This window comes from Meleagris gallopavo, chromosome 17 (assembly GCF_000146605.3).
Source record: "Meleagris gallopavo isolate NT-WF06-2002-E0010 breed Aviagen turkey brand Nicholas breeding stock chromosome 17, Turkey_5.1, whole genome shotgun sequence".
Lineage (NCBI taxonomy): Eukaryota > Metazoa > Chordata > Aves > Galliformes > Phasianidae > Meleagris > Meleagris gallopavo.
Window position 1 is genome coordinate 9,302,517 of NC_015027.2, and position 20,080 is coordinate 9,322,596.

Consider the following 20,080-nt stretch of genomic DNA (forward strand, 5'->3'; position numbering starts at 1 on the left):
CCATCTCCCCCCCTAGCATTCATCTCCCCCAGTCTCAGCCCCTTATCTCCCACCCCATCTCCCCCCGCCATGGTTCAGGGCCTGCTGTCACCCCATGCCCTCGCTGGGCGTCCGGGGCCGCTGACCCCACGCCGTTAATACATTACCAGGCCCTGCCGCTCTGTGGGCAAAGGTCTGACCGAGTGCACTGCCTCTGTGTCATCTCTGTCACCCCACATCCCTGGGCAGGGCCACCGTGAAGTGAATGAGACCTCTCCCTGGGGAGCACTGGGTGGAGGAGCATGCAGCCCTGGGGCTGGGTTGGGAATGGAACAAGATCCCTCATCTGCTTCCGGTTTTCCCCCACATCAGACCACAGCCATTGTGCCCAGCTGTGTCCTCCCCACCCCTCTACCTCCCTCCCAAGCCCTGCTGACGGCATGGTCCCGCAGGGCATACTCACGGGATGCTGAGGGCAGCTGGTTCCGCTCCCTGTTTGTGCACAAGGTGGATCCCCGCAAGGATGCCCATTCCAATCTTCTGTCCAAGAAAGAGACCAGCAACCTCTACAAGATCCAGTGTGAGTGACACCACAGGCAGAGGGTGCACTCCCCTCCCAGGCCCTTGCAGCTGATAATGCAGCCACTCATCCCGCTCCCTGTTGTGACATTGCGTCTTGCCATCTTTCCCCCACAGTTCACAATGTGAAGCCAGAATGTCTGGATGCCTACAACAGCCTGACGTGAGCTGGGGGACTGCCCACTGTCTCCCAGGGGCTGGGAGGGGGTCAAGTGGGGGTGTCAGGAGGATTTTGGAATCTCTTGTGCTGGGCTGAGAAGGCAAATGGGGGTGTTGGGAGCATTCTGGGGTCAGAAACTCAGCACTTCTCTTGCTGAGAGAGACTCACCTGCTGCTTGCCAGCTCCAACTGCTGTCTTTCTCCCATCTGGGGCAGCCTAGGAGCACCCCATAAACCTCCTGTACTCCCTGCAGGGAGGAGGTGCTGCCCAAGCTGCACTCAGATGCCGATTACCCTTGTGACCTGGTTGGGAACTGGAATACGTGGTACGGGGAGCAGGACCAGGCAGGTGAGGGCTGCACTTCTGCAGGAGCAGACAACCCTGCATGGCCGTGACCCTAAGGGGATGTGGGGTGAATCCTGGTCACTCGGGAGGGGGGCTCCCTGGTGCTTTCTCCTCCTGCCAGACCTTACTGTCCCATCCCAGTGCACCTCTGGCGCTTCTCTGGTGGGTACCCAGCCCTCATGGACTGCATGAACAAGCTGAAGCAGAATAAGGTACCACTCACATTGGTGGCCAGATGGGGTACCTTATGGGGTGTCCCCGTTCCCATCATCTTGCCCCGAGCCTCGGCTGTCCACAGGAGTACCTGGATTTCCGCAAGGAGAGGAGCCACATGCTGCTGTCCCGCAGGAATCAGCTGCTGCTGGAGTTCAGCTTTTGGAATGAGCCCCTGCCCCGCAAGGGGCCCAACATCTATGAGCTGAGGACCTACAAGCTCAAGGTGAGGCATGAAATGTTTCAACCTCGGCATGGCACTGGAACCCAGGGGATCCCAGAGCCCTGCTGTATGTGCTGAGGTCTGCAAAGCAGCCTGTGGTCTGCGGGTGTTTGGGGTCACTTGTGCTCTGGCTGCGAGTTGGCCCTGGGCAGAGGGAGAAGGTGGTACTTGGGGTGCAGCTGCCTTACCCTGTTGTTTATTTCCTGTTTTCTGTTCGCAGCCAGGGACCATGATCGAGTGGGGCAATAACTGGTGAGTGGCTGCTTTATCCAACTGGTGTTCTGCAGATGGCCCTCGGACCCATTCCTGCATCCTTGTTCCTGGGATTGGTGGCACAGATGAAGCTTTGGCTGCTCTCAGCATGGGGACATTAGAGCTGAGCACAGGGAGAGCTGTGCCAGCCCTGGTGTTTCTCTCCATTTTACAGGGCTCGGGCCATAAAGTACCGCCAAGAGAACCAGGAGGCAGTGGGCGGCTTCTTCTCTCAGATCGGGGAGCTGTATGTCGTGCACCACCTCTGGGGTAAGCGGCCTCGTCTCACCCACCCCACACTGGCAGTGCCACCACCTTGTGCACCCCAAACCCCATCCACCATTCCCCAGGGGCTGTGGGGGGGGGGATTAGGAACGAGGTTCCCCCCCTTACAGCCTACAAGGACCTGCAGTCCCGAGAGGAGACAAGGAACGCGGCCTGGAGGAAGCGGGGCTGGGATGAGAATGTCTACTACACGGGTGAGCACAGGGGTGTGTGGGGCTGTCCCCATGGCTGAGCTGCGAGGTGACCCCACCCCTGTTGTGTTTTGCAGTGCCGCTGATTCGGACGATGGAGTCCCGGATCATGATCCCCCTGAAGATCTCCCCGCTGCAATGAACTGGGACACGTGCTGCCTGCCCCAGCTCTGCTGGGAAGCGCTGGGGGCGTCTTCTCCCATTTTGGGGTGTCTTGGGGGGGAAAAGGCTGAGAGCCCAACCCCCTGGGCTCGGCTGCCCCCCGTTTCTGGGGACCTGCAGGTGCCGCAGTGCACCCCGAGTTGCCATTGGCCCTCCATGCTGGGGGCAAACCCTCAGAAGCTCTCCTGAGAGGTGAGCTGGGGGCTGCTCATAATTACCGCTAACGAGCTGCTCGTCGGATGCCTGTCCCTGCCGGGCTGTGGGATGTCACCAATTAAATATTTAATTGCCAGTGTCCGTGTCTAGGGAGTAGGGAGCACTGGGGACACGGGGACTCTCACGCATGAGTTGTCCTTACGCTGAGACCCACGAAAGTGCCCTCTGCACCCTCGGTGTCCCTGATGCTATCGGGGAGCCCGCGCCGCACCACCCAATGAGAGCATAGGCCACGCCCTCTTTGTGAAAGCCACACCCATATTCAGCTAGACCACGCCCCCTTCGGCGCAAGGCCACGCCCAGTGCAGCTCCAGTCAGGCGCTTCTGGCCACGGTCCTCCGAGAGCGGGCTGCCCGGCAGGGGGCGCTTGTCACCGCATCTCTCTGGGCCGCGCTCCTCTGCTCCGTGACGTCACTTCCGGGGGGAGCTGAGGCGGGTGGCGGGGTGAGCGCGGGGTTCCGCCAGAGCCCAGGCGGTGTGAGGGGTGTTGGCCGGGCAGGGGCGGGACGGCGGGGGTCCCGGGGGTCCCTAGGGGTACTGGGGGGTACTGGGGTAGGGAGTGGGGAGCTGGAGGCGAAGGGCCGGGACACGGTGCCCCAGGGGGTAGCAGGGCTGGAGGCCTCGCCTGGGCCTGGCTCAGGGCCTCCCGCAGCGCAGCCTTACCGCCCGTCCGCAGCCCTCGGCCGGCAGCGCCATGTCCTCGGACTCCAGCAAGAAGAGGAAGCCCAAAGTGATCCGAACGGATGGGGGCCCGCAGGAGGGCAAGCGGGGCAAGGCCGATGGCGAGCAGGTAAAGTGTGGCCGGGAATGGTGTGCTGAACGGTGCTGGGTCAGAGCCAACCCCCAGCACCTCTGAAACTGAACTGCACCTCTGCCTTTCTGACTCGCTGAGGACACGCGGTGCTCAGGGAGGCAGTGAGCAGAAGGCTGGAAGGGCCCTCGGGGTTCCTGGGTTACCTCGGAACGCTCACATGAGGCTCAGGGCCAAAGTTCTGTCAGCTCCCGGGGCTGCTTCTCTGCTGTAACCTCGGCACACTGCAGCAGCACAGGCACCCCTTTCAGCTCACGTTAACTACATTAACAGGCAGCCTGTGTTTTCCAGGTGTTTGTGTCCTGTGTTGGTTACTGAGTTGTCATTCAGTGTATGAAATCTCAAGCTAATGCAGCAAAGAATTGAGCCCTGGCCATGTGTTTCCCACTGCCCTTTTTTGCAAACATGTGGGAGCGAGCAGTGCAGGTACTTTTGCCCTTTGCAGGATGCTCGGTACTACAGTGAGGAGTGTGAGGTGGATCTCCGGGACCCCATCAAGGACTATGAACTCTACAAAGAGACGTGCCAGGAGCTTCAGAGGCTCATGGCAGAAATCCAGGAGCTAAAGAGCAGAGGCGTCAAGGACAATGTAAGGAGAATCCTGAGTGCTTGGTTTTCTGTTATTTTTCAGGTAATCTGAAAGGAGCAGAAGCTGTGCCGTGTTCTGGGGGAAATTAGGAAAAAGGAGCAGTCTGTCTTAAATAAAATTATGTATGATGAAGCTGAGGCGTGTGGTCTTTGACTGAGCAGTCATTGCTCAGAATTACTGACCTCTGAGGCATGGTTGGGAAGTGTGCTGATGGGTTGGGATTCCCAGGGGCAGAATTGATCTCCTGTGGATACCGGAAAGCCATCCAGTTGTGTCCAGCAACACGAGGCTCCCCAGGAGCCCCAGTAACATCAGCACTGCCCTGCAGAGGAGCACAGAGCCCCACTTGTCTCAGTGCTCAAAGAAAGGGCTGCAGCAGGGGCTCTGTGGTGAGTCTGTGCTGCTTCAGACATTTCCCTCCTGCCTCTCAGGCCTCTGAGATAGACGAGCGACGCGTTCAGAGCTGTGTGCACTTCATGACCCTGAAGAAGCTCAATCGGCTGGCTCACATTCGGCTGAAGAAGGGCCGAGATCAGACCCATGAGGTACGGAGTGGGCAGTGAGCACAGGACGGGGGGGGTTCTAAAGAGCAGAGATGCAGCAGTTTCTGCTTCCTGTGTGTGCATGTGCAGAACCAAACCACAGCCAGGTGGTGCTTTCTGTGCTGGAGGTTTGCTAGGAGGCTTTTCTGCAGGAAGGCAGAGGCTGTAATTGCAGTGGCTTACAAAAGAGGGCCATCTTGTCCTATCATGTAAGGGTGAGTCAGATGGTCTTGAGCCTGGTGAGCTGCAAGCCTGAGAAACATCTGCTGATTGGCCCCAGAAGTCTTAGCCATGCTTCTGAAAGATTTTTTTTTTGCAACATTTGAGCAATGTTTAACTGTATTACTGAGGATACAGAAACAGAACGAGCTCTGGCCCATGTACCTTAGCAGGTCTGCTTTGTTGCTGTCCCAGGCTGTCTTCCTTGAAGGCACCAGGATCAATGTAGTGCGATGAATGTTTGCATTCCCAGTCCTTGAAAATGTCTTTTTTCCTTTTGAGTCCTTCCATTCCCCAAAACTTCCCCTTCCTGGGTGGTAACAGAGTCCTCACAGCACTGGGGTTGCCATGTGTGCATCCTCTCTGCATATGTCCCTTCCTGCTGTGGTCACTGGCTGTGTCTGTGTTTTAGGCAAAGCAGAAGGTTGATGCCTATCACCTGCAGCTCCAGAATTTGCTTTATGAGGTGATGCACCTGCAGAAAGAGATCACCAAATGCCTGGAGTTCAAGTGAGTTTGACTGGGGAGGAGGAGGAGTGGCTGTGTGCGTTTGGCACCCTTCCCTGATCCAGTTGTTCTGTCTCTGCAGATCGAAGCATGAGGAGATCGAACTGGTGAGCCTGGAGGAGTTTTACAGTGAGGCTCCCACTGAAATCAGCCGACCTGACATCACCCTGACTGAACCCCACCAGCAGACCCTTGCCCGCCTGGACTGGGAACTGGAGCAGCGTAAGAGGTGGGTCCATTCTGCATCCCCCTCTCTGAGCTGCAGGACGGTGCTCCCTACGGACAGCCCAGGCTGCTCAGCCCCTTGGCAAAGCAAACAGCAAAGATAAAGGTTTTTACAGCACTTCAAAATGATCCCTGTGGAGGAAGTGGCAGACTTATTGTGTGACTCTGTCCTCGTTACGAAGATTCACCCCTTGCATTATGACAGCAGAGGTACTTTAGCCATCCCAAGAAATCCACATGTGCTCACTCCTTGAGGCAGTGCCCATCAGTGCTGGCTCTTAGACATCAGTAGGAGAAAACTAATTTTATAGCTCGTTTCTGGCGTGACCAGTGTGTCTGCTCAGAGACCATCGCAGCAGGGAATGAGGCGTCCATCCAGCGTGGCGGTGATATTTAAGGATGGGCGGTTATGCACTTCAGCCCAGAGCCCTGTTCTGCAAGATGTGCCATGTAGGGCAAAGCAGTAACTGTTTTGTCTGCTGTGCTGTGGTGTGAGGAACGAGTTTAAGTCGCTTGGTCTGTCTGCTTGTGGCACCGTCCCAGTGCAGGATCTGACCCCCAGCGGCCCTCCCCCGACTCGGGCCAGACAGGGAGATTCACCCCTTGTGAAAACCAGACGTACCATAATTCTTTGTGACAGCCAGCAGGTTTTTCAGAAGGATCAGTCTAAGCTGCCAGTAGATGCTGTGGGAACAGCACGGCTCAGAATAGCAGACTAATAAGAGGTGCTGCAGAAGCCTGCAGAGGACTGCTCAAGCTGGAGATTTAAGATTCTCATTAGCGCTGCTCGTTCATTGCAAGCTGTGTGAAAGGTGAAGAAAAATTCAATTGAGCGTGCCCCACCGTGGCACAGTAAAACACTGGGAAACTTTGTAACTTCCAGTCTTCCTCCCGCAATGTTCAGGAGCACCACGTTTCATCATTGTGGTGGGAAATTGTCTTTTCAGCTGCCCCAGGAGCGCAGTGGGCGCTTTGCAATGCTAGGGCTGTTAGTTTCCCTCCACATGGTCACGTTGCTGTTCCCAGCTCTGCCACTGTGCGGTGTGTTGGATTTGTTTGGGCTCCGTTCCAGAAGTTGCCTGTGAGTGGAGTGACAGGGCTTTGCTCCATGGCAGGAAGTTCAGCAGCGGTGTCTGAAAGCTGCACTTCAGACCTGCTTTGTGTAGAAGCTGTTGTGCTGTGCTGAGCCAGCACAGGGACGTTTTCTGTGTTGTGTCCTCATCCAGTGGGGAGCAGGGGCTGAAGAGGGGAGCACATGAGCTCTCCATAGCAGGGTTCCCTCTCTTGTATCAGGTGCTTCTCAGGCAGCGTGCTTGAAAGCTCTGCTTTCTCTGTGCAGCTCTCTGCTATGTGAGAGGTGGCAGTGAACAGCAGTGAGGAGGCTGTGTGTGTTCTCCCTCAACAGAACTGTAACCAGAGCTCAGAGACTCATGGTGAATTTCCATTTTCCTTGTCTTTCTAGCCAGATGAGGAGGAACACTTGTTAGTGTGCTAAGCCTCCACTCAGGAGTTTATCTCAGTTGTAGCTGAAGTGATGCAAAGTGGAGAAACCTTCTTTGGAGCTTTGTTGGGTCTGGAGGATCCCACTTATGTCCTGTCAGCTGCTGGGAGCAGCTGCTTTGGAAGCAGATCTGCTGAGGGAAGCTCTGGCTGCTGCCTTTCCCCCAGGTACAACACAAAGCTGAGCTTCCACTTCCTCTCCCTTGTTTAGAGTTCTTGACAGCCTCCACCTGTCCTTGGCATTGAGAGCGCTTTGTGTGTCGCTGAGTCAGCCCTGAGTTCCTGCACGGACTTCTGTTAGGTCAGGAAAGCTGAGGCTGATGACCCAAGCTGGCCCTGGCAGGCTGTGGCACTGTGCTGTATGCTGCTAACCCAATTCCCACCCCTAGACTGGCAGAGAGGTACAAGGAATGCCAGACCATCAAGGAGAAGATCCTGAAGGAGATTGAAGTGAAAAAGGAGTATCTGAGCAGCCTCCAGCCTCGCCTCAACAGCATTATGCAGGTACTTGCTGAGCCCAGCAGGAAAGGGAAAGGCCTCTGGGAGCAACTTGATGTGCCCAGGGGTTGTGTTGGGTAGGGACAGCATCTGGAGCCCTTTCCTTTCCAGTCAACATGGCTTGAATCCCAACCTGAAAGTGTCAGATCCTGGCAGAGCAAGCAGAAGTGACAGAGCTGCTCCCTGCCTTGTTGGGTTTCCTCCAGAGCCTCCTTGTTTATGCGGCAACTCCTGCAGAACTGCAGATGGAGAGTTCATTAAATGGGCCTTTCCCCAGAGAGCAGTACGCAGCTCCAGCCCCTTGTGATCACCTCGGGAGGGAAGAGCAGGAGAAGGAACTGGGTTATTTTCAAACCCAAAAGTTTTCCTGCCTGCCGTGCTGTGGCTTTGCTGTGGCCATCCCCTGTGTTTCACACTGCGCTGCAGCTGCTTGGCTGCTTCCAATCTCCCACTTGCCTTGGGGTGCAGGGGGGGAGTCGAGTGGGAATTGATTCTGTCCTGAACGCTGTCCCTGCTGTTCCTCCAGGCCTCCCTGCCTGTCCAGGAGTACCTCTTCATGCCTTTCGACCAGGCACACAAGCAGTACGAGACAGCCCGACACCTGCCACCACCCCTCTACGTTCTTTTTGTTCAAGCCAGTGCCTATGGTCAGGCCTGTGGTGAGCACGAGGGATCCTCAGGAATGCTGTGGGGGGGTGGAGGGGCACGCTCCCCTCGTGGGCCAGCTTTCATTCTGCCTGCAGAAAGCACTACCCTGGGGAGAATTGGTTGGTGTGGTTCATTCCTTTCTGCTCCGCTGCTGCGTTCTGCTGAGCCCAGAGCGGCAGGGTGGCACCAAGGCCAGCACACTGAGACAGCAGCATTTGAAACCTTGTTTGCTCAGCTTCCTTTGCTGGAAGAACTGCTTGGAAAGCTGGCTTCCCACCTCAGCATCGAGGTTGACGTGGATGGCTGCTTGCCTTTGGAGAGCTGCTGACTGTAGGATGGATGCCAGGTTGTGCCTCCCAGGAGTGGTGGTGACTCTGGAGCCAGGCATGGGGTCTTTGCTGCCTCTGCAGAGGCAGTGACCCACAGCTCACCTGAAAGCATCCACCCTCTTTGTGTTTTGAGTTCTGTTGGAGGTGCTCTGTGCAGCCAGCTCCTCTCAGTCAGGATTTCCCAGCAGGGCTCAGGGTCCCTCTGGCTGTTTGTATCTCTGGGGTTAGGTGAGAGCTGCAGTCTCACTGCTCAGCAAGAACAGGGTTTCTTGCCCTAAACAGCTCCCTATGCATGGGTACCTACAACCCTGATAGCTCCTTGCTTTTTCTTCATGCTAGATGAACTTTAGCCCCACTTGGTTCTTGATTAAAAAAAATTTGGTATTGATGGCTTCCAGCAGCAGTCTTTAAGAGTGCTGTGCTTTGCCTCCTCAGACCCCATCCTAGCAGGAGATCCAGCCCCACGTTAGCCTTGCGGGGCCCTATTGACAGCTACCTCTTCCTGCTGACCATTTGTTACAGCTTTATGGGGCTCTGCCTTGTGCAGCCATGGAGCAAGAGCTTCTTGGGCCAGGGCAGCAGCCTGACTTTCTTTCTGTAGGCTTAATAAATACCATACGGGCATGTGCTTTTGGGGTTGTAGCCCACCAAGCTCCAACCTTGGCAGCTTGCCCCGTAACCTTTACTGTCTTTCCCACGCAGGAGTGGGATTCGTGCCTTTATTTTCATGTCTCTTCCACAGACAAGAAGCTTGTTGTGGCCATTGAAGGCAGTGTAGAGGAAGCCAAAGCCTTGTACAAGCCTCCTGAGGACTCACAGGGTGAGTAGGGTGGTGTTGCTGCAGCCAGAGGGGCTGTGTTCTGGGGTACATGCAGATGCTGGATAAAAGCCCTGGGAGCTGATCACCCTCATCCCTTCATCATTCCTGAGAGGTGTTCATGGCCCCTGTCTGTTGCAGTGACTCCTAGTACTGAGGGAATGTTTTTGAGCAGGATGTCATGTCCCTGTTTGCCTGCATCCTGCTTTGTCCCTACTCTAGGAATTAGGGTAACCTGGGAGAGCTGTGGTCTCAGAGGGCTTGGTGGCCCTGCTGGCTTTGGGGAAACCCCCTTACCATGGGATTTGCTTATGCTTCTCTCTTTGCTTAGATGATGAGAGCGATTCTGACATGGAGGAGGAGCAGACCACGGTAAGGAATAATATCATCCCCTTCTGGGGCCTCTCCCAGCACAGTGTGGTGTGACAAATTCATTTGCACCTGTGAGCTGGAAGGTGCTGGGGCTACTGAGCCTGAATAGATCTGTGGACTCATTTTTGGACACTGTCAGTGTGTGTGGAAGTGTGTTGGCATTAAATCTGTGTTCAAAGAGGAAGAACCGGCCTCAGCTGGGCACTCTCTTTGTGTTGACTGGGAGGAGAGGGGCTGCATTTCCAATCTCTGTCCTGAACACGGAAGAGCTGGAGTACAAACCTGCCCTGCTCACATCCCCTCCGCAGCAGTGTCTGCCCTGCAGCTCTCCTGCTGGAGCTGCTCCACTTTGTATAAATAGTCTCCAGCCAGGGAGGCTGGAGTCCAGCAGGGATAGACTGGGACTCAGTGGTGGGAAAGGAAGGAAAGAGCAGCAAAAGAGGAGGAGAGGCCAAGGGCTCTCGAGGAGTGCTGGCACAGAGCTGACAGTTCTGTTCTGCTCCCCCCAGAAGCGACGCAGGCCCACCCTGGGTGTGCAGCTGGATGACAAACGCAAGGAGATGCTGAAGCGGCACCCGCTGTCTGTCACCATTGACCTGAAGTGCAAAGGTAAACTGGTGCTGGTGGCCCTGGGCACAGAGGGGGTGTGAGAGCAGGTCAGGGAGCAACCTGGTCACAGCTCCGTGCTGGAGTGTGAAGGGCCCTGACAGATCTGCAGAGAGCAGCGTGTGTTCCTTGCTCTGTTAGCAGGGCAGCAGAAGAATGTGTGTTTCCTCCTACAGGAAGCTCTGAGTACCGAGTGCTCCAAGCCAGAGCATAAAGCAATATTTCTCTTTCTTTGCTGGCACAGATGAGAATGTGCTTCACCTGACCTTCTACTACTTGATGAACCTCAACATCATGACTGTGAAGACCAAGGTGACCACTGCTGCTGAGCTGACGACTGCCATCAGTGCTGGGTGAGGAGAGCCCCAGGCTGTGTATGGGTCCTGTGCTGGGCCCAGAGCTTGTCACAGTCACCCTGCCCTGATGTCCTGCCCAGCTGTGCTCGTAAGCGCAGCGATGCAGCACTAGAGGTGTGGTGGTGATGTCCCTCTGCTGAGCTATAGGCTAACAGCCTTCCATGCCCTGTGAGTCCCAGCTCTGTGAGTGCTGTGGGTGAGGTTTTATCCTCAGCCCCTCTCTCCTCCTTACGTGGGGCATCATAGATATCTTTGTGCAGTTGTAGCTTCTGATTCCTCCTATAATGGTAAGGAGGCCCTAAAGAGCCTCTCCACTTCTGTGTGAGGAGTGCTTTCACCTTGCAGATCTATCCTGCCCTGACGGTGTCCTCTCTGTCAGCAGCATGGCCTTTCTGGGAGCCCTGCCAAGCTGCTGCAGCTGCAGGCATCCTCCTCCTCTTCATCTGCCGCATCCCCCATGGCAAAACCAGGACAGGGCAGGCTGGGAACCTCTTAGGGAGAGCCGGAGGGGAATCTCTCCTTGTTGCCTTTGGTTGCCATCTTGCAGCCAAACTGCTTTCCTTCCTCCTGCAGCCGTTACCTGGCAGCTCCTTTCACCTGGTTGGTCTGCAGGTCACCTTGCACTCAGTACCAGTGATGCAGCTTCCTTTGCATGGGCTCCCCGGGGACTGCTTAAGCCTGATCTGTGTGAGGACTGGGCAGCTTTGGGAGCTTGCCCAGGGAGCTCGGGTCAGCTGCAAGCTCTCCCAGGCTGGGAGGTGGCTGAGGAAGAGGGAGGCAGGAGAAAGTGGCCTGGAATACCTGTAAACAGCTGCTGCCTCCCAGGCTGTTCCCATGAGGCCTCCCAGTCCTCCTGGGTTCTTTTTCGCTGTGTGTACCCAAACCCCACTATGCCAGGCAGATGTGTGTCCTTCCTGCTGAGACAAATCATGTAGAGGAGTCTCCTTAGCCCTGACTCGTTCCTCAGTGAGACCCCTCGCGTAGGAGACACTGGGGTAGGGGGATGTCTCTTGAGTCTCCTGTGACCCAGCCTAGATCCTCCACAGCCCTTTGTGCTTTCTAGGGTTTGTGAGTGTGGTCAGACATGAAGAAATGTAAAATCCCTCTGCTAAAAAAGAATACTGTAGCTTGTTGGCTGGCAAACAGCCACCAGGCCATGCCCTCTGTATGCTATGGATTTCTGTTTTTTCCATACCCAGATTGCCATCAGTAGGTTTCAGAGTTCATGCAGCGTGCCTATGAGCAGCTCCCGGGAACTCAGAGAGATGATGCACTGTGATTTCCAGTTTCTTTACAACCAGGGAGGAGACAGATTTTCAAGAGCAGAACTATGGGAAAACCACTGTGGTCATGAAACCCATCTTGGGGGTCATCCATCCCCAGTCTCTGGGCTCGTAGCCTGTTAGCAGGTGCCCCGGAAAGACACGAGGCCTGGGCTGCTGCATGATTCTTCTCTTCCTTCTCCTGCCAGCGACTTGCTCTCCCCAGACTCCCTCCTGAGCTGCCTGTACCCAGGAGACCACGGGAAGAAAACCCCCAATCCAGCCAACCAGTTCCAGTTTGACAAAGTGGGGTGAGTGGACCACGTGCAGCCGGTGTCTTGCTAGTTGGCATTGGCTCGGGGTGGAAGAAGGTGATGCCTGCTCTTTCACGGAGGAGGAAGTGCTCTGGCGGTGTGACCTTTCCTCCTTGTTCTTCAGCATCCTGACCTTGAGTGATTATGTGACAGAGCTGGGGCATCCCTATGTGTGGGTGCAGAAGCTGGGCGGCCTGCATTTCCCCAAGGATCAGCCTCAGGTGCGTCTCACCCTTCCTTCCCCTCCCCACCAGCATGTTGGGCTGAGCTGGCAGGGCTCCGGGGAGGCTATGGGGACACTTGTGTCCCTTCCTGTTCCCCTAAGACTCCAGAGCTCCAGCTGGCACCAGCCACTCCTAAACCATGGAGCACCCTGGCTCCCTGGCAGGGTGCTGATGCTCCCTGCTCCCACAGCATACTGTCACTGCAGACAACTCGCTGAGCGCGAGCCACATGGAGATGACCATGAAGCTGCTGAGGACGAGGCTGCAGTCCCGCCTGGCTCTCCACAAGCAGTTTGCTTCTCTTGGTGAGTGCTTGGGGAGGGTCTGCAGTGGCTGGATCTTCTTGCACGGCAATACTGCCTGACCCGTGTCACCTTGAAGGGCTTTTATGGGTCTGCATTGCCACTGTCCCTCTACTCTGTGGTGTCAGGGCTCTGAGGTTGCCATGTTTGGGGTGGGAGAAGGTGGCTGTGCCCCTCTCAATGTCCCGCATCCCTTTAGAGCCAGCTATCCTGGCTCTGGGAGTTTATTCAGGCTGTGATAATAGGAAAACGGCGCGCCCAAGCATACCAGGCACCCCTGGGGCAGACCAGGCACGTGCTGCGAGGTTGTGAGTGCCAGCAGAATTGCATTTGAGGCTGCTGCTGCTTTCTGGGTGCCCGGTGAAGTTGTCAGAAGGATAAAAAATGTCCCCAGGTCCCAGTACTGCTGTCACCTGCGGGGCAGGCAGAGAGCTCATCCCCAGCCTGCCCTGCTCAGCCTTGTGCTTGCTTCCAGAGCATGGCGTGGTGCCGGTGTCCAGCGAGTGCCAGCATCTCTTCCCTACCAAGATCGTCTCACGCCTGGTGAAGTGGGCTGCCATCCCCTTCGAAGATTACGCGGTGGGTGCTGAGTGTGAGGCTGGATCCCCTCCAGCTCCCGTGCTGTGCCTCGGAGCCAGCAGCTGCTCACTCCCTGTCATCTCCCCTTGCAGGAACTGCCCTACACTAAAGACGTGGTGGAGGCTGGGCTGGCTGAAGACACCCATCTCTATTACATGGCCCTGATAGAGAGAGGAACAGGTCGGTGTGTTTCCTTCCCCCGGCGATGGCAAATAGTTAGCAGCTGCCTGAATCCTCCACACCAGGGAGGTTCTGTGGGCTGTTGTTGATGTTTCTACCTTGCCTTGCTCAGCCAAGCTCCAGGTTGCTGTGGTCCTGAATCCTGGTTACTCCGCGCTGCCACCCATCTTCAGCCTCTGCCTGAACTGGAAAGGAGAGCGAACCGGCAGCAACGATGACAACATTCGGGTAAGCATTTGGGGGAGCTCCCAGTGCTTCTGTACCTTGGTAAGGGTTAGACTGGTGGCTGGGAAGAACAGAAAACCAAACTTGCAACACATCTGCATCTGCCAGGCTATGGAGAGTGAAGTCAACGTGTGCTACAAGGAGCTGTGGGGGCCCAAACCGGGCTACCAGCTCCTCACCAACCAGCTGCAGCGCCTCTGCATGGTGCTAGATGTCTACCTGGAGACAGAGCCCCATGACACCACTGTGGAGGGGCCCAAGGAGTTCCCCCAGGAGAAGATGTGCCTGCGCCTGGTCAGGTGAGAGCCTGGGGCTGTGCTGTTCCTGCAGGCAGTGAGCAAAGGAGGCTGAGGATACCGGCAGGGACCCTGCTGGCATTGCTGTCCAGGCATGTGGTGACAGAAAGGCACCTTTCAGCCTTTCCTTGTGCTGCCTGTGAGGGTCAGCCCTGCACAGTCGAGCTGCACCCTGGGACTTGTCCCTTTCTGTGAGCCTGCTGAGCTTACCAGCACATTGGGCCTGCTGGGATGGAAGCAGACCCCCATGGCCAACCTGTCCCTCTTCTTCTCTTCTAGGGGCCCCATGCGCTTGAAGCCGTTCAAGTTCAACTACCCTCAGGGATTCTTCAGCCACCGCTGAGTCCTGCTGGGTTCCCCTGCCTGGGCATTGCTTTGGGACCCAGCCTCATCTTGTCTGCAACGTTCCCTTCCCATCATTTCAGTTTCTTTTATGATGTTTTGGCTCTCGTTTGAGGTTTTGTAACTGAAGGGATTAAATGCTGAATTGGAAGAAATGTGTGTATGTGTGGATGGCTGGGGTGTGGGGATTTTGATCCTTGCGGATCCCTTCCCTTCTGAGCTCTTCCATGCTTCTGTGACCCATGGGGGCTGGAACAAGTTCTGTCCTCCCCGTCTGGGGCCCTGCCTGCCTTCTTTCCTCCCTCCCTCTGCAGGTCCTTGGTAACAGGAACTGAGCTGGCTAAAAATAGCCCTCCCTGCACTGCAGCCCCAGCCTGCCAGCTGACTCGGCACAAACCCCAGAACACAGCGGGAGGTTGGAGCTCTGGGCTGGGCTGTGCCCCCCTCCATCCCTCGCAGCTCCCCGTTGCAGGTGCTGTCCCACAGCCCCAGGGGCAGAGCTGGGGTTCTATGCTTCAACACTGGGGACGCTTTGTGCCAAAGCAACTCTCTGGGAAAGGAAGGCTCGTGGAGCCTTTTCCCCTCTCATGGAGGCACTACAGGTGTGGTGCTGCAGTGCAGGGCTGTGCTGCAGCACTTGGGTTAATCCAGGCACTGGCAGTCCTTGGGGAGCTGTGATTTAAAAAGAGAAGGAATTCAAAAATTGCCTTTGTGGAGTGTGGTGAGGAATGGCCCTGTTTCCATCCCCTGAGCAGGACGTGCAGCCCTTCGTGCCCTCCTGTGAGCTTTCCCTGCTGCAGGCAGGGAGGTAAAGGACTGCCACGTGCTTCGAAAAGCCCCGTGTGTCCCAGCCCTGTGTGACAGTGCCCGGCAGCCCTGGTACAAGCCTTCCCTGCGTCCCTTCACCTCCTCCCCTGTTCCAAGCAATGACAGTGAGAGCTCATGTGTCTCTGTAAGCACTTTATTTGGTTATTGCACATAAGCAATTGACAGTGGACTCGAGTTTCCTAGTGCACTTCGTATTTCTGTGAGCATTCCTGCAGTGCCTAACCTCTTCCCCCAAAGCCAGCTACAGCTGGGGTCACCACCCAGAGGGCCACTTGTCACCCCAGCGAGGGAAGGACTCTGCCAGCCAGCCCACGGCACGCATCCCAAGCAGCTAGAGCTCTGAGTTGCACTTGTCCATCGATTGCACATACAATAAATAAATGCACTTATTGGAGAAGGGCAGTCGGTTCCCCTGGGATCTGTTTTCCTCATTAGAATTCAAGTGTTAAATGTGGCGCTCTGCATACATCACATTCTGCTACTGAAGCGATCGGAACATACCACTGGCGTGGGGCAGCGAGGGGCTGTGTCTCTCACAAACATATTGCTAAGGTAAGGCCTGGCTGGGGGGGACCCGGGGTGGGGACCATCCCCGTCTCACCCTTCGGAGGGGAGCGGAGCAGCTCCAGCTTCCAGTGGAGCCCTGCTCATTTCTTTCCCGCAGCGGGTGCCGGCTCTGGGGCTTTGCCCTCCTTGCTGGGGGGCTTCTCAGCTTTGGGGGGCTCTTTACTGGCTTTGGAGTCATCTTTGGGTTTTGATTTGGGGTCTTCCACCTTCTTTGGTTCCTCCACCGTTTTCTTTGGTTCCTCCACCTTTTGCTCAGCCTTAGGCTTCTCTGGCTCCTTCACAGCTGCTTTGCCAGCCTCCTGCTGAGGCTTTGGTTGAGCATCCTTCTCAGCTTTCCCTTCTGCAGGTTTGGAGGCAGCCTTGGTCTCCTTCACCTGTGGGGCGGGGGCTCTGGCCCAGCAGCTGCCTTCTCTTTGGGCTTCTCCTCCGCCTTGGCCGGGGCATCCTTCTTGGGAGCCTCATCCTTCCTGCCCTCCGCTGCAGGCTTGGGGGGAGCCTTCTCCTCCTTTGGCTGCTCTTCCTTTGCAGGGGCCTTTGGCTCCTTTGGAGGGGAGGGGACAGGCTCCTTGGCTGGGGCCACTTCCTTCTGCGGGGACTTGGCTTCCTCCTTCAGTGGAGATTTGGCTTTTTCTGGGGACTTTACAGATGGGGTCTTGGTCTCCTCCTTTGAGGGAGACACAGGTTTCTCTGGGGATTTGGGAGCTGGGGTCTTGGCCTCCTCTTTTGAAGGGGGTGTGGGTTTCTCTGGGGACTTGACTGCTGGGGTCTTGGCTTCCTCCTTTGATGGGGTCGGTGGCTTTTCTGGAGACTTGACAGCTGGGGACTTGGCCTCCTCTTTTGAGGGGGTTGCAGGTTTCTCTGGGGACTTGACAGCTGGGCTCTTGGCCTCCTCCTTCAAGGGAGTTGGTGGCTTTTCTGGGGATTTAACAGACGGAGGCTTGATCTCCTCCTTTGTAGGGGTTGGTGGCTTTTCTGGGGACTTCACAGTCGCAGTCTTTGCCTCCTCTTTTAAGGGTGTTGCAGGTTTTTCTGGGGACTTGACAGGTGGGCTCTTAGCTTCCTCTTTTGAGGGCATTGGGGGTTTTTCTGGGGATTTGACAGCTGGGGTTGTGGGTTTCTCTGGGGACTTGACAGGAGGGCTCTTGGCCTCCTCTTTTGAGGGGCTTGAGGGCTTTTCGGGGGACTTGACTGCTGGGGTTGTGGGTTTCTCTGGGGACTTGACAGGTGGGCTCTTGGCCTCCTCTTTTGAGGGGCTTGAGGGCTTTTCTGGGGACTTGACTGCTGGAGACTTGGCCCCCTCCTTTGAGGGGCTTGAGGGCTTTTCAGGAGATTTGACTGCTGGGGACTTGGCCCCCTCCTTTGAGGGGCTTGAGGGCTTTTCAGGAGATTTGACTGCTGGGGACTTGGCTTCTTCCTTTGAGGGGCTTGTGGGCTTTTCAGGGGACTTGACTGCTGGGGATTTGGCCTCCTCCTTTGAGGGGCTTGTGGGCTTTTCAGGGGACTTGACTGCTGGGGACTTGGCCTCCTCCTTTGAGGGGCTTGAGGGCTTTTCAGGGGACTTGACTGCTGGGGACTTGGCCTCCTCCTTTGTAGGGGACTCAGGTTTCTCTGGGGATTTGGCCTCATCTTTTGCAGGAGACTTGGCTTCTTTTTCACCCTCTGGTTCAGCTTTCTCCTCTTCCTTCTCTTCTTCAGCTTTCTCTTCAGCTTCCTTCTCAGCCTCCTCCTCCTCAGTCACCTCCTCAGTCACTTGGATTTCCTCTGTCTGCTCCTCCACAATCACCGTCTCCTTCTCAGATTTCTCCACCACCTTGATTTTCTCCTCGCTCTTCACCTTGATGTTGGCGGCGATGCTGGGAGCCTTGGGGACCACTTCGGGGTAGGAGACCATTCCAAAGCCAGTCTCAATCCTGTACTCCTCTCCTTCCAAGAGCTTTCTGCCAGGAGAAGACCAGAGCAGGGCCATCAGCAGCTGCACCCACACCCTGCAGCAACATCTCCCTCCCTGCCATCTGCATGCCATCACCCCATGAAGGCTTCCTCACTCTTCCCTCCACAATCCCTTTGCAAGGCTGGTTTTGGAGGACTTATCACTGTCTTACTAAGAAGGACTCTAGGTGTTAGCAAGGGCCTTCAAGAAATGTTCTCACAGATGCCAGCACTGGGGACTAGCCAAAACATGCACCCCCATTCCCTTTGCCAACCCCATACCTATAGGCAGCAATTTCAATGTCCAGGGCCATTTTGACGTTGAGCAGATCCTGGTACTCACGGAGCTGAGCTGCCATCTCCCACTTGGTGTTTCTCAGCTCATTGTCAAGCTGCTGGATGGTTTCCTGCAACAGACAGAGTCACTTAGTGCCATGCAGGGAGGGAAGGGGGAAAATGCTGGGTCTCTTTCAGTTTGTCCTTGAGGGAACCCCCGAGCCTTGCACCACCTCCAAGGAGAGCTGCGGTGCTGCCAGCTGGGCTCCCTCGGTCTCCTGGTCACTGCAGTCATCCCACCCAACCTGAAGCTGATGGGGTTGGAACATCTCCCTGAAGACAGAGTTTCAGTCTATGGCTACCACAGGGTACAGAAATCTGAGCTGCTGTTCCCAGTGCTGTGACACGAAATGGTCTGAACCCCGGTCACTATTGAATGGCATTTGTGATCAATGTCATGGGCAGCAGACACAAGGGACAGCTCCATTGCAGATGCCAGGCACAGCAGCCTGGATGTAACCTCAGGCTCTGGTTATCTGAACATCAGGAGCTGGGGAAAGGCTGCTGCATTCAAAACTCAAATGTACTTGCTGCTGACATCAGCATCCCTGAGACCATAGCCCCAGCGCTGCTTTTCCCTGACAGCTGGATTCTCCCTCTGCACCAAGTGACAGATTTGGGACTCTGCCCACTGCGCCACGCTACCTGATAGGAGAGGACATCTGCATGATGGCGTTCCTCTGAGTCCTGCCTCTGCCTCTCCAGTGACTCCTGTGTCCCTTTGAGGGCTTCAAGCTCAGTGGTCTTGGACTGGAGCTGACGGCGGTACTCAGAGATCTCCTCCTGGGCCACGCGCATGGCATCTGTGTTCACCTTGGCAACTTCAGAGAGCTTGTCCAGCCTCACTGTAGCAAGGGAAAGGAAAAGCTGCAGGAACAGAGGGAGACTGCAGCCTCCCTTTTATGGGGGACCGCAAATCCTCTAATACCACCACTCCCCAGTGTGTATGCCCTCTGTAAAGCCGACCCTGCAAGGTGTCCATTCCCAAGGATGTGAAGACACCAGAGCAGGACAGGCTGGGCACTGCTTTTCTTCATCGCAGGCTTCTTGCAGTGTGAACAATTTCCCTGTTCCCTTGAGCTCCTGCCACCATCTTTTGCACTTAAAGAGCTGCTGCCCTCCCCAGCACACCTCGTCACCGTGCCAGATACACCACTCAGAAGGGCAGTGGCGGGGAAGGATGAAGCAGGGATTGCCGCAAGGGTTCTAGGGGACGGGGGGAGGTGGAACGCAGCGCCCCCCGCCCCACAGAACACCGCTCTCGTGGGCACGGCGCTGCCGCTGTCCGCGGTGCTGAAGTGCCGCTGTCCGCGGTGCTGAAGCGCCGCTGCGCCGCTCCTCGGGCGCTGGTGCCGGGGCGATGGCAGCGCACCCATGTGTGCCGACCCCCGGGGTGCCGCCCCTCTCTTCCTTCCCCGGTAATGTAGTGCCCCTCCCAGCAGCGCATGAGACACGCCCTGTCCCCCCCGCAGGGGATGCGGCACCCTCTCCCTTCGCTGTGCTGCAATCCCCGCAACACTCCTGGCCCCGATCCAGCGGGACTCCCTGCAGCATCGGGGGGTATCGGGAAAATCACCTCGCTGCCCTCCCCCAATAAATCAGCGGGGGTGGTGGTGCGTGCAGCGCCTCTGCAAACGGACGGGGTGAGGTTATCCTCCCGCCCTCCCGGAGCTCAGTGTACACGCCTGGGCGGGGGGACCGGCCGTAACGCCCACCCGCAGCCCCGCATGCACCCGGCCCGAGGGTTCCCTCCAGGGAAAGGGAAGAACAGGGTGCACCCGTGGAGCATGCAATAGCCTGGGTTATCACTCACCGCGGAACCACTCCTCGGCCTGCAGAGTGCTGCGTGCCGCCGTGCCCTCCAGCTGCTCCCGCAGGTCGCGCAGCGCTGCGGTGACCCCGGGCCGCAGCGAGGCGGGGGGCTCAGTGGGCAGCTCGGCGCGGGCACCACGCAGCAGCGCGCCCACCTCGTCCTGGTGCTGTTTCCGCAGCAGCTCCGCTTCCTCCCGCAGCGCTCGGGCTCGCTCCGCCAGAGGCCCCCGGGCCCTTTCCTCCTGCGCAGAGCGCTGGGC

At 56.7% G+C, this 20,080-nt stretch overlaps 3 protein-coding genes across 3 annotated transcripts in view; 2 read left to right on the forward strand and 1 right to left on the reverse strand.

Annotated features, from left to right (window-relative positions):
• Positions 1–430: 430 nt before the first annotated feature.
• Positions 431–2,681, forward strand: NIPSNAP1 (nipsnap homolog 1). The gene is given in 10 exon segments (XM_031556002.1): positions 431–512; positions 515–559; positions 676–721; positions 972–1,066; positions 1,205–1,275; positions 1,362–1,502; positions 1,720–1,751; positions 1,927–2,021; positions 2,147–2,230; positions 2,305–2,681. Coding segments are annotated over 10 exon segments (741 nt in total). The 5' UTR covers positions 431–445; the 3' UTR covers positions 2,370–2,681.
• A 349-nt stretch (positions 2,682–3,030) lies between these two features.
• On the forward strand, positions 3,031–14,502 carry THOC5 (THO complex 5). Its single transcript, XM_031556001.1, has 20 exons — positions 3,031–3,049; positions 3,282–3,395; positions 3,862–4,005; positions 4,437–4,550; positions 5,179–5,276; positions 5,356–5,502; positions 7,388–7,502; positions 8,023–8,155; positions 9,216–9,293; positions 9,622–9,662; positions 10,172–10,271; positions 10,513–10,621; positions 12,096–12,197; positions 12,325–12,421; positions 12,615–12,729; positions 13,202–13,305; positions 13,398–13,485; positions 13,598–13,713; positions 13,819–14,009; positions 14,286–14,502. The coding sequence occupies exons 2-20, from the start codon at positions 3,300–3,302 to the stop codon at positions 14,347–14,349; spliced, it is 2,052 nt and encodes a 683-aa protein (XP_031411861.1). The 5' UTR covers positions 3,031–3,049; positions 3,282–3,299; the 3' UTR covers positions 14,350–14,502.
• Positions 14,503–15,268: 766 nt separating this feature from the next.
• Positions 15,269–20,080, reverse strand: part of NEFH (neurofilament heavy) — a 5,191-nt gene continuing 379 nt past the window's right edge. The window contains 5 exon segments of the mRNA XM_010720489.2: positions 15,269–16,125; positions 16,128–17,680; positions 17,955–18,079; positions 18,654–18,853; positions 19,822–20,074. Coding sequence (XP_010718791.1) covers positions 15,824–16,125; positions 16,128–17,680; positions 17,955–18,079; positions 18,654–18,853; positions 19,822–20,074 — 2,433 coding nt within the window. The 3' untranslated portion in view covers positions 15,269–15,823.